Here is a 13665-nt window from a genome sequence, read left to right as displayed (position 1 = left end):
AGAAACTGAGTTCTGCTGGAGTGTTAGCATCTTCTGACATGCAAACATTTCATTTCACTGGACTGCTCCAAATCCCAGTCTAATTGAGAACTGACGGATTTCAGCAAAATACACAAACTTGATCAAGGAACATCTCATTTGCAAATTCATAACATTTTGGTTAAATTTACTTTATTCAAAAAAGTGGCATAGAATATTATCCCAATTTGACTGAGCAACTGTTGACTGTTATTTAACACAAACCTTAATTTAATGTAGTAAGTCTACACGGACGAATTGAATAATCATAGATCAAGATTATGCAGTACACATACATGTTAATAACTGACAGATTTGAATATTCCAACATTGCCGGATTAAGAAAAGGAACATTCCAAAACTGGTATAAATTACGTGAACAAAATATTTTATCTGAGTTTTGACTCTTGAAAATGTTAATTTATTCATTTTAGCAGGTATCGGTAATCATATATATCAGAAGTTACCATCAATCCAATAGCTAGCTAAAAAAAATATTCACTTTCACCATTATCCTTGTTATCTACTAAATATTTTAATTCCTTGCAAATGAACCAACTACTTCGTGAGAGAAAATTAGAATACTTGCCTCCAACATTATTTTTGTAGGTGTTATATATTTCTTTTACTCTTCGATAGCGAAAAGCTAACTTCCGCATCCAATCAACCCCTCCACGCACACCAGTTGCTAGGCAAAGATTTGCACTAGTTGCTGCAGCGTGAAAGCCATCTGTTGCAAAGTTATAAGTGCTGTGGAAATGGACACAAATGAGATAGATATCAGGCACTTGCGGTATGTCACAACAAACTGTGTTATCTAAGAGGTGAATTCTATTGCTTAGTGATTAACGTACCTCAAATCCTGTCCATTATCATCTGATGATACATCATCAATATGAACTTGATCACATTCCTATAAGGCATGAAGGATGTTTGTAAGATAAGTGAAACCTAGGCTAAAATTAAATTATTTTTGAAACAAGCTTGAAAGCAATGGCAAAAAATGGGGAATTTGTATATATGGCTGTATTTCTGTTCAATTATTTATTTCTATTTGTTTTATGAAAATCTTTTGGTAAAATCCAAATGAAAGTATTCACTTTTTTTATTCATAAAAACATGGTTACAATGGTGCAATTTTAAACCAAATGGGCTATAAATAATCTGTACTCCCAGAGGAACTTTGAAAGATCACCATTTATTTTTGTTTGGCTGCAAAAAAAAAATCCACTGAAGCAGTATTCTGTATGAACACCGACAGCAAAGTTAATGAAAACGTTTTTAATATTCACCATTGTCAGACTCTTCACATAGCAGGTACCTGCTCGAGTGATTTTGTAAACACAGAAGTGAATTCTAAAAGAATAAAACATGATGATACACCCATAAATGTATTAGTTACTTATTTAAAGGCTATAAAAGCAAATACATAGGGCCAGAACTTCCTTGGAGTAGCAATCACTCAGATTGTCACTTTGCTCCTATTTTACTATCTGAGACTGGAGTTCCATGTTCCTTGCATGGGCTTCTTACCTGGGCCTACGGAGAAATGTGGAACTCCTGGAGTCTTTCAGGAACATTGGGAAAATCCAAGTCATGTCCCCTTTATATGGCAGTGGTTGCTGTATGCTGGCAACTTCAAATGCCTCAGCAACTTTGACAAGCAATGGTGAGACAGTAAACATGTAAGTGGGTGAGAGGTGTAGAATGGGCTGGGGTGTAGGATGGGCTGGGGGTGGGGCGTAGGATGGGCTGGGGGTGGGGTGTAGGATGGGCTGGGGGTGGGGTGTAGGATGGGTTGGGGTGTAGGATGGGTTGGGGGTTGGGGGGTAGGGGAGGTGGGATACTGTGGATCAATAGTGTAGTTAGTTATCCAGGGATTAGAACTGCTTTACTGCTTCTAACTTTTCCTGGGTAACTATTCTGCTAAATAAGTTGGAATCATCCAAAATAACCAATTTTAAATTGGAGCTTTGGAGGATTTCAGGCACTGGTCCAACAGAAGTTGAAACTTTCCAGGTAATTTCCTCACAGTCCTTGCATGGGAAATTATGAGGGGTCTCCCAGTGCATCTTCTGGGTGACCTCTGGGTACGATCCTCCAAAGAACAGAAGATCTGGACATTGGACAACAACTTGGAGTTACGTAGAACCTTTGGCATAATAAAATGTCCGAAGACAGTGGTGCTATCAAACAAAATTTGACACCAAGCCCATAAGGAGATATTAGAGGGCAGCTGAGTGAAGTTTTAAGCAACATCTTAAAGGAGGAAAGAGAGGAATAGAGGCAAGAAGGGTGAAAGGAGGGAATTCCAGTCCTTAGAGCCTTGCTGCTGGAGGTATGGCTACCAGTGGTGGGATGATTAAAATTAGAGATAATCATGAGATCAGAGTTAAAGAAACTGTGAAACTTTGAAGTGATGAAGACTGGAGGAGATTACAGAGATACAGAGGCAGGAGGCAATGAAGTGTTTTGAAAACAAGGATGACAATTTTAAAATCATGGTATTGCTTAACTGTGTTCCCCAATGTAGGTCACATTGTAGGAGGAACCAGACTTGACGTGAGCTAGGATGCAGGCAGCGGAGTTTAGGATGACCTCAAGTTTATGGAAGGTAAAACGTGGAAGGCAAGTCTGGATGTAACAAAGGCAACAAATAAAGTTTTCATCGCTAGATGAGCTGAGGCAGGAATGAAATCAGGCAGGGCAGCACGGTGGCGCAGTGGTTAGCATTGTTGCCTCACGGCGCCGTGGTCCCAGGTTCGATCCCGGCTCTGGGTCACTGTCCGTGTGGAGTTTGCACATTCTCCCCGTATTTGCGTGGGATTCGCCCCCACAACCCAAAAAGATGTGAAGGGTAGGTAGATTGACCACACCAAATTCCCCCTTAATTGGAAAAAATTAATTAGGCACTCTTAAATTTTTAAAAAATAATATTTTTAAAAAAGGAATGAAATCAGGCAACGTTACTGAGGTGGAAAGAGGCAGTCTTAGCAATGACATGGATATATGGTAGGAAGCTCATCTCGGGTCAAATATAATGCCAAGGTTACAAACAGTTTGACCCGCTTCAAACGGTTGTGAGGAAGACAGATGGAGTCAGTGGCCAGCGAAGAGAGTTTATGTTGGGGCCAAAGGCTTTGGTCTTCCACATATTTAGCTGGAGGAAACTGCTGCTCATCTAGTACTAGATGTCAGACATGCATAATAAACTATAATTCTTCATTTTCTTTCACAGGTACGAAAAGTCCACTTATGTTCCTGTCCCCCAGATTTTTCTGATCACGTTGTAATATTTGACATGTTTTAGCAGAATTTCCTTTCAGACTTAAATAACGGAAAACATGTTTCAAAAATATAAATCATCTTCAAATGATTAAGTAAGCAAATAAGTGAGAACTGAAGGAAAACAAATGAAAAGTCACTCTTTATGAGTTACTTCGCTGACTCAAAATTAAATTTGCAACTAGGTTTTGAACTGATGTTACGCACATTTAATGATTTCAATCCCTTTTCCTGTACTTTATAAAAACTAAAGCAGTTGCTTACTTTCCATTTCCTTGTTATGATTTGAATTTAAATATCACGTTCAGCTAAGTTGTTTCAGTCAATTTATGAGTAACAAAACAGACACACTGTTGTTGCATGCTGCATGCTAAAAAAAAATTGAACCTGACGCAAACTGCCAATGAAATTCTGACCCCTGATTGCCATTGAGCCACACACCACCATTGCCTCAGGCTTGCATTTAAAAGGAAAGTAGATCAAAAAAATGTGCAACTGGTTTGCTGTAGACATTCTTGTTCGTGTTTTGCTAAATTGTATATAGCAAAAGAGTTTAACACAGGGCACTGCTAATAAAGCATGCTGGGCCCAATCTACAAGGCTGTATTTGGGACTCATACAAAATATGTGTTATAATGAGAGGTCCCTTACAGGTTTGGCATTTCATATGGTTTTCTATGACAGAGGATGAGAAATGGGGAAAGAGAGAGAGACATTGGAAGTTGTGGCATATTTGATAATGCTCAGATGAATCGTTTCTTTTACAATGGAGAATGGTGCTTTAGTTGTACATAAAATATTATTCTCTGAATATGCAAATTAGATATTTAGCCTTGAACATTTTCAGTTCACTGGACATTTTCACGACATATTTTTAATCTTCCTGAATTTGTAGGTAAGGGAAGGACAGAAGTGCCGAGAAACTCAAACCAGCTGTTCCTTAACAGAATTAAAATCCTGACCCTCAACCTCTGTTCTAATATCTGCAATCATACCTCTCCCAGCAAGCAGCAAGGGCCAAGGAGGAAAAGACTTTGACCCTGTAACCTTCTCCTCCCTCCGAGCGGTCAACAACTTCAGATAAGACAGAAAGTCAATGTGGCCTCACAGGAGGGCTGAGAGTCGAACATTTTGAAAAATAAGTCACCAGTTGAAGACATGGTTCAGAAACATTTTAAAAGTTGTTTGTTTAACCTGTTCCAAGGCAACGCATGGAGACCTTTCTAATATGATGATTTTGACAATTTGTCATGGACAGAGCAGATTTAATGAATCCGCATTTCAGTCTGATGATATTGGTTGAAAAAAAGAATTAGGAGAGAAAAAATAATGAAGGCCATGGGTGGGGAGGGATAGACACATTTAGTTATGCCCAAAGCCTGACTCAGGGCTATAATCCTTTTAATCCAAGTATGGGTGCATGTGTGTATAATCAGAAGCTAAACCTGAAATTATACTGTTAACATCACGATAGACAAAAGCCCTTCTCCAGGAGCTATTTAGTGGAACTCCAGTACCCAATTACATGCTAATTGGCTGTTAATGAATCTATTACGGCTATTCTACTTCAACATCCTGTGTTTGTTTTCTCCTGCTTGCTTTGTTTGGGTTGTCAGCCACAAGTTGCACCAACTGTTTGAAGCATTGTTCAGAAAGCAAGCCTTCTATAATTATGTGACGCCAATTCTGTTTTAGCGAAGACATTCAACAGATGGGAACTTGTTTATTTGTGAGAGATTAAATATGGTAGCATTAATGATCATCAATTGCACATGGTGTGATTACAGATGAGGACTATTGTTTTGCTGTCCCTTCCTTGGAATGTTTACTTGTCATTCCTATGAGGTGAAATAAATGCTTTGCCTTCAGGGGACTATATGTCACCTGTCCAAAATGGCAAGAAAAGCATATCTTACAATTTACAGAAATTATCGACTTTATAGAACAGGACACCACCATTTGACCCATTTTGCTGGTTCTGTTTTATGCTAAAGCAATCCAAAATGAATATGTTAACCCCATGTTCTTCCCAAAACTCTTCCTAAAACTCTTTATTGTCTTCTATTACAAATGTTTGACATTTTCCTTTTAAAAGATCCAATGACCTCTGTCTTGACCACTGCCTGTGACATAACAGTCAATGCTCCAACAGTCCTTTGAGTAAATACATTAGATGAGATCTTTTGGCTGTTGATGCTGGCGGATCTTCTGATCCTGCTGATGGTGCCCCCCTGCCCCAGGTTTCCTGGGCGCGTGGGGTGGATTCAATGGGAAATCCCATTGACAGTGGTGGGACTAGAAGATCCTGCTGCAGGACAATGGTGGGCTGCCTCCCGCCACTGGGAAACACACTGTGAGGAGACCAGAGAAACTTGTCCATTACTCCTCAGTCTTAATGTGACAATTTTAAAATTGATGAATTTGTTCACCAATTCCCCAACCAGAGAAAACAGTCTCTTCATATTCACTCTATCAAAATCTTTCAGAATTCGAAAAAGTCAGCAAAAATACCTAGGACGTGATTTTCATAGATTATCATAGAATTTACAGTGCAGAAGGAGGCCATTCAGCCCATCGAGTCTGCACCGGCTCTTGGAAAGAGCATCCTACCCAAAGTCAACACCTCCACCCTATCCCCATAACCCAGTAACCCCACCCAACACTAAGGGCAATTTTGGACACTAAGGGCAATTTATCATGGCCAATCCACCTAACCTGCACATCTTTGGACTGTGGGAGGAAACCGGAGCACCCGGAGGAAACCCATGCACACATGGGGAGGATGTGCAGACTCCGCACAGACAGTGACCCAAGCCGGAATCGAACCTGGGACCCTGGAGCTGTGAAGCAAGTGTGCTATCCACAATGCTACCGTGCTGCCCCGGTGGCTACGTTGTGCTTAAGCGCGCGACAAGGCTGTTCAATTGTGGGAGAGGCCAAAATCGAGAACCGCGCCAGGCGCCAATCTGTTTGCGATCTAACGGGCCCGCTCCCATTGGCGAAATCAGGATCCCACTCTGGCATGGTCAGAAACCAATAATCACCACTTAAGCCCAATCTCCATACAATTAACAGGAGCGTCCCCTAACGAACGACCCCACGTGATCTAACGACCTCCCAGCAAGTGGTCACGTGAGCACCGATTAGTACTCCTTTTTAAAACTGTGAAGCAGCTGGAAGGACCACTGTGGGGACCCAAGGAGGTGAGTAGCTATCTTCTCTCCCAGGCAAAGAGCCCCGGAGCACTGGGGTTGCTACCCCAGTGCTCGGAGGAGAGTGGGGGAACCACCGAGCGCCAGCCTCGGTCAGGTTGGGCTGCCATCGGGAGATGGGTTATGGAGAAGGGGGAATGGCCGCCATGGCCTCGGCTGTAGTGGGGGGAGATGGGTGTCACAGCGCCTGTGGGTCTGCAATGTCAACTCCTGTGCCCAGGAATGCGTGGACAGGTCATGTCAGTTGGGGGAGCAGTGGAGGGACTGGAGAATCCCGGGTAGAAGACACCACTGGTTGTCAGTCTCACACCCTCTCCCAATTCCTTACAGATATTAAACTGCATGGCGATATCTTTGACCCCGCGGAAGCTGTCTTGGCTCGGGCTAATGACGCCAGTACGGATGCTGATGACCTGAGTGGAGACCTGGTACAACAAGGCACATGTGGTCACCCAGGCTGTCATTGAGCAGTGCATTGGACTTTTCAAGATCAGGGGCGAAATTCTCCGGAAATGGCGCGATGTCCGCCGACTGGCGCCCAAAACGGCGCCAATCAGACGGGCATCACGCCGCCCCAAAGGTGCGGAATGCTCCGCATCTTTGGGGGCCTAGCCCCAACATTGAGGGGCTAGGCCGACGCCGGAGGAATTTCCGCCCCGCCAGCTGGCAGAAACGGCCTTTGTTGCCCCGCCAGCTGGCGCGGAAATGACATCTCCGGGCGGCGCATGCGCGGAAGAGTCAGCAGCCGCCGACAGTTTCCCACGCTTGCGCAGTGGAGGGAGTCTCTTCTGCCTCCGCCATGGTGGAGACCGTGGCGGAGGCGGAAGGGAAAGAGTGCCCCCACGGCACAGGCCCGCCCGCGGATTGGTGGGCCCCGATTGCGGGCCAGGCCACCGTGGGGGCACCCCCAGGGGCCAGATCGCCCCGCGACCCCCCCGGAGCCCGCCTGCGCCGCCTTGTCCCGGCGGTAAGGTAGGTGATTTAATTTACACTGGCGGGACAGGCAATTTATTGGCGGGACTTCGGCCCATCCAGGCTGGAGAATCGAGCGGGGGGGCCCGCCAACCGGCGCGGGCTAATTCCCGCCCCCGCCGAATCTCCGGTGCCGGAGACTTCGGCAACCGGCGGGGGCAGGATTCACGCCAGCCCTCGGCGATTCTCCGACCCGGCGGGGGGTTGGAGAATGACGCCCCTGGTTCCGATGTGTTGACTGCTCTGGTGGTGCCCTGCAGTCCACCCCCCGGAGAGTCGACCACTTTGTGGTGATCTGCTGTGCCCTCCACAGCTTGGCACAACAGTGGGGCGATGTGCTAGAGGTGTGGCCACCTCTAAGGAGGACAAGGAGGCGCCGGTTCAGGAGGGGCTGTAGGTCGGCCCAGGGAGGACCGGCAGGACCACCAGGAGAATGGAGGACAGGCGGCAGCTTCACATAGGATATAGCCTATGTCATTCCCCCTTTACCCACCACCCTCCTTCAAGCCTCCTCCTCCATTCCTCAGCCTTTCCCTTCCTCCCTCCATTCCCTACCCCTCTTCATCCTTCCACCCCACCCTACCAAGGTCTGTGTAATATCACTCCAGGGTGATGGGACAATGTTGGCACTGTCAGCGGGTCACTGTCGAGGGCAGGGTGTGATGATAACCCGCTGAGTGCCAGTGCTCCTTATTCAGTCCTATAGTCTGACCCCTGACTGTCTGCTGAGTGCTCGCTCACACCCATCACCTCCACATGATGTGCCGGGAGTGGGGGGGGGGGGGGGGGGGGGGAGCATCTGGGACCTCCATGTCTGGGAGATGGGGCATGGGAATGGTGCTCAGCCCACATTGCGGAAGAAAGTGCCAGAGGCACTATACTGGTCGAGGTCAACGCTTTGAAATCATTTACATGTGTCTCCAACTGCCCCAATGCCCCAGTGGTGCCGCCCCACCCCCCACTCCCACCCCACCCCCACACAATGCACCCAACTCCCCCTTACCTCCTGCCCAACCCCCCTCCCCCCACAGTGATCCTCGACCTGTGATCAGCACCCCTCCTCCCAGTTAGTGTCTAAAGGTCCCTGGGGGTCACATCGCGATGGAGGGGCAGCTGGATCGAGCACCTGTGTCATCTGGCTATGCCAGCCCTGGTGGCTCGCCAATGTCTGCGGCACAGATTCGATGCCGTTGGCGATGCTCCTCAGTGACCGGGACATGCTCTGCAGCACCTCGGCTTTGCCCACCTGAGACTGGGACATGTCCCACAGTGCATTGGCTAGGCCCATAAGGGACTGGGAGACCTCCCCTAGCGACCGAGACATGCTCTGGAGAGCCCCGGCAATGCCCACCTGAGACTGGAACATGCCCGCAGTGCCTCATCAAGGTTCACCGACAGAGCAACACCTTGGACACCTCCACCCATGTTGCCGACGTGGTGCACCAGTCTCTCCACTGCGGTCGCCACCCTAGCAGTGTTGGTCATGGTACCATACATTGCCGGCGCCATCTCCTGTGCCCGTAGCCTCTGGGACTCCTCTGAATCTCAAGTCGCACCCTATCGACTGCATCAGCTCCGGGTAAACCTAATCCAGAGGCTCAGCATCTGACTGGGAGCCAGCTGGGTCCTGGGATCCAGCAGACCTCCGACTGCTGTCTCGCCTGGGCGTTCCTGCCTCGATCTGATGTGCATCAGCAACTGTGTGGTGTTCAGCAGAATGAGCCACAGAAGCCTGTCCACTACTGTTTTCCACTGAGGTGTGTGTCGCTGTGTTGGTGGAGGGTGGGGATGACAGCTGTGACACATCGATGGTGGCATGCTCGGAGCTCTCCTCTGAGGTGTTCTCATGGGAGAAGAGGGGTCCCACCCTGGATGGGCCAGCACCATCGGATGAAGATCCTGCGGGAGAATGGACATGTAGCCAGTGGGAGGGATGGGTCATTCTGTATGGCATTAACAACTCACGTGTGGCAGTTCATCTGGGTGGGGTCCGGTGGACACTCTTCTCTGAGCCGTATGCCGACCTCTACATTGGTAACGAATCTGTCCTCAGCCACCCACGCGACCTCCACGGCTCGTTCCTCGTAGGGAATGAGAACTCTGATGTCTGGCACCCTGTTCCTATCTGGGCCCTCTCCCATTTGTTGTGGGCCAACTTCTGTGGGGACACTTGAGGGGGCATCATCAGTCTCATGCGTCATTCATCATGGGGATGGGGGGGAGGGGGATTTCTGTTGGTGGGGCGTTAGGGAGAAGTGCTGTATGGTGGGCAATGGGGAGTATGAGGGAGGGCTATGGAGTAGAGGGGGGGATGAGGTGTACTGCTGGACATGGGTGGGCCCGGGCCCGGAATGGTGCTGCGTGAGGCGGTGCCAGGTGCATTCTCAGGGTTGCAGAGGGGTCGGGGTTCCAGTGCCAACCCACACATGTGGCCCGGTGGAGGTTGATCCTCTTACGGGGACTGGGCACTGGTCCTCCTGGCCACGCTCCCCGAACTGATGGCTGTTGCCACTTCTGCCCAGGCAGCACTGGCTGCCCCGTAGCTAACCCCTTGAGACCCTTGGATGCCACCCTTCGACTGTGTTCAATAATCTGTCCAGGTCGGCCTCCCTGAATCGTGGGGCTGGTCTTCTCGGAGGCATGACTGCGTGCTGTGCATGAGCAGTTTAAGTACTGCTCTCCCTTGTTAGCGGGAGGCTGGCGAGCGTGGTCCCGGTGAATCAGCTGACAGGACCATAATTTGCGATGTGAAGCCCACGGGGCCTCGTTAAGTAGACCAATTAACATTGGATTGTGGCGACAGCCTCGCCGAGCTGAGATTTGGGAAGCTCGCGGAAGTTCCCGCTCTCTTCCACACTTAGAAACCTTGCCAATGGCTTTTGGAGCTAGTGTGAGAGGTAAGCCCCTCTACAGGGTGGCCTGTGGCTGCTTCTGCATGCAGGAAGGCAGAGACGGCCTGCAGGCCTTCCTGTAGGACTGCCCCTTGGCCTGCTGTTGTGAGATCTGTCCATGATGGATACTGGGTGAGTGGTTGGACAGGTGGCATGGGTGTCTGTGGGTGAAAGGAGATGAGTGGGTGGCATGTAAGATATGGGGGCCCATGGGGTTGCGCAGCTGTCCTGAGTTGGCATCAAGCTGGCATGGAGTGGTTAGCGCATGAATTGGCATGGACGGGATGAGAGCACATGGGTAACCAATCTCATTGGAACATTAGGCCACTGTATTCTTGGGGCACTAAGAGGAATGCTCCTGCTAGCTTAGCCACACAAAAGCTTGATCAAATAAATCTAGGGCAATTTTATGACATGGCTGTTTTAGACAAATGGGCACAGCATGCGGCATGTACCATCCACCTGTTTGTCCCTCAAACTTTCAATTGGGGAGCTTTGTACACCATAGGATACAAAGCACAACAATGCACTGACTGCCCATTGAAGATATTGGTGACTGAGTGCACATATAAACAAGACAATAAGTGATCCAAATCTGTTTTGGGATCACTCATGGTCCATTTATGCTGGACAAGCTGGCTTAAACTCAGGCTCATGTTGTGCTGTTTTACTTAAATTGCTGTATTTCATGTTCTGGATTTTTTTTGGAGCACTACACTTTGCAGGAATAGTACACGTCACCCGCTCTCCAGCTAAGTTATCCAACCAGCTGTTCAAGCTGTTAACCCTTCAAGTCAACATGGCCCCAACGTTTTAAGTACAATCGACTCCAAGATGCTTTCGTTGCATCTAGCCCATTTTTTCCAAATCAATTTGAATCTTCCCAGAACTAAATCTCTAGTTCCCCAGTCGCGTGTTTCTCGGCGGCGCGCCATTCGCTGGTGGCGGGATTCTGCCTTCCGCCGCTTGTCAATGGGATTTCCCGATGAATCCAGCCACACCGCCGGGAAACCCATGGGCGGTGGTGCGCTGCTGGTGGTAAAAGAGAATCCCAATGGCTGGAGAATTCCAGCCATTACCTTGAAAATATTAACTATGAACATGTTATTCATCACGCAGTGAAGCTGGAAATATTCCTATTGGGGGAAAAAAATGAAACTTACATCAAATCCACAGAGGTAGACATTGCTTCAGTCTGATATCTGAGCAAACTGTACATGTTTCTCCATTATTCAGCGGGATTCTTCAACCCCCGCCGCCCAGACGCCAGCTGCCGTATTCTCCGGCACCATTTTTTGGGCGGGGGCGGGGTTCACACCACTCCAGTCGGGAGCCGTTGGCAGCGGCCCCCCCGGCAATTTTCCGGGCCCCCATGGGCCAAGCGGCCATTCGTTTTTGGCCAGTCCCGCCAGCGTGAATCACTCGGCTCACGTTACGGCGGGACCTGGCAGGTAAGTCGGCTGGTGCAGTCCTCGGGGGGGGGGGGGGGGGCGCAGGGGGATCCGACTCTGGGGAGGGCCCCCACGGTGGCCTGGCCTGCAATTGGGGCCCACCGATCTGCAGGTGGGCCTGTGCCGTGGGGGCACTCCTTCCTTTCGCGCCAACCCCTGTAAGGCTCCGCCATGGCCGGCGCGGAGAAGAGAACCCCCCGCGCATGCGCCAAAATACAGCGGTGGTTCCACACATGCGCAAGATCACGCCGGCCCTTTGCTGCATGCGTGAACTCGCGTAGTCCCTTCGCTGCCGGTTGGAGCGATGCCAACCCCTCCGCCATCCACCTAGCCCCCGGAAGTGCGGGGCTGTTGATGCGGAGTGGTTGGTGACGGTTCTCCCACCAGCATGGGGACTTAGCCCCAGAAAGGAGAATCCTGGCTATTATCTATATTGTTAGTGGTCTTCAGGATTCTGAGAATGGATTATGGAAAATACATAAAAATCACCATGTGCTACAGCTATGTTTGAAGATTACAATCCTCAAGCATGCCTCTAATTATATCTGCAACTGCAAATTAATAATTATACTGTTAAAATAAGTTACATGGAAATTAAAGAAATAAAACTACCATAGTCCACCAGTTATTAAGGCATCAATATATCCACACTATGTCAGTACAAAATGGTTAGCTTAGTAAATCAATATATTCCTGCATTCAGTTGCTTTACTCGTATTATGTTTATGACCTGTCTAACCATACCAAAGTCAAAAGGCCAGTTCTGTTTTCATCTGGCAGCCAGCAACAAATTAGAAAAATACCTGCATTTTCTGTCCCTTTTTTGTTGAAAATACATGCTAACCTCCCGGCCGACTGAGGGAACAGATAGTACTTTAGTTTTTTCTTCATGTGAGTACATCTTCCTTCTGTATTTGTCCGTGGAAAACATTCTCCCCCAATTCATTTCCAATACACTTTCAAAATCCCACTGTCTAGTCACTGACCCATCATTCACCATTACAACATTCCTGCAGCTCCTGATTTGATCAATCACACTCTCTCTTCTGTCTCCAATGCCCTCGTTCACATTAAAACTATCACTCTCTGTCAACCTGGCCATTACCCCCAGTATGACCCTCATCTCTGTTCCCTTCAGTCGAAAGGATGCAGACATGTTGCTTTCATGTGTGACACAGGTGCCATAAAATAATGTGAGCTTATTGCATATTCTGTAGTATGGGACCAATATTTCCTCTATTTTGTGAGGACAGTTGTTTTTTAAGCACTGGTTTCTTTATGAAGCAATTTGTTGCTAATTCTGCCTTTGGCTCCTCTCATGTAACAAAATTTGCAGTTAAATTGATGAAATCACAGCGGTCATGTGGTCTCCGATGTTGCAAGTCACTTTGCTACTGCTAACGCTGTCAGCTACTCAACTGCGTGAACCTGCAAGATATTTGATCTCAAGGTTATGATGAAGACTTTCTGACCATTTGTACATGTGTGAAGGTTGATGACAGACCCTGTTGATGGATGTGGAGAGTGAATTTCTGCTGTAGAGACGCATGTGCCAATGTTCACACGCATACATGGAGGCAGTGCTTCCTGCTCTCCAGTAATGTGTTTCCATTCGGTTTCTGATGATGTGCATGAGTGATTGGTCATTCACTTCCTTCTATGTACTGTGGGAGTACTGTGACAGTATAGCTCCAATTGCATTTCCTGACACATATCTGTTGTGAAAAATGTTTCTGCATATGTGGAAATGCGAGAGGACTGACAAAGGTACTATCTTTACCTTTAAAGGGTCAGATGCTGTTTGCTGCAATTATCCATTCCCATTGTGCATCTTTG

General features: G+C 48.0%; 1 protein-coding gene across 13 annotated transcripts in view; it reads right to left on the bottom strand.

Annotated features, from left to right (window-relative positions):
• Nucleotides 1–13665, bottom strand: part of eya1 (EYA transcriptional coactivator and phosphatase 1) — a 314469-nt gene that overhangs the window by 20174 nt on the left and 280630 nt on the right. For all 13 annotated transcript variants that reach the window (XM_072467575.1, XM_072467570.1, XM_072467574.1 and 10 more), the window contains 2 exons: nt 873–931; nt 608–768 (listed from right to left, as the gene is read on the bottom strand). In XM_072467575.1, coding sequence (XP_072323676.1) covers nt 608–768; nt 873–931 — 220 coding nt within the window. The remainder of the gene's footprint in view (nt 1–607; nt 769–872; nt 932–13665) is intronic.

The sequence above is a fragment of the Scyliorhinus torazame genome, chromosome 11 (assembly GCF_047496885.1).
Source record: "Scyliorhinus torazame isolate Kashiwa2021f chromosome 11, sScyTor2.1, whole genome shotgun sequence".
Lineage (NCBI taxonomy): Eukaryota > Metazoa > Chordata > Chondrichthyes > Carcharhiniformes > Scyliorhinidae > Scyliorhinus > Scyliorhinus torazame.
Note: the sequence above shows the minus strand (reverse complement) of the source record. Positions and strands in the feature narration are given on the sequence as shown.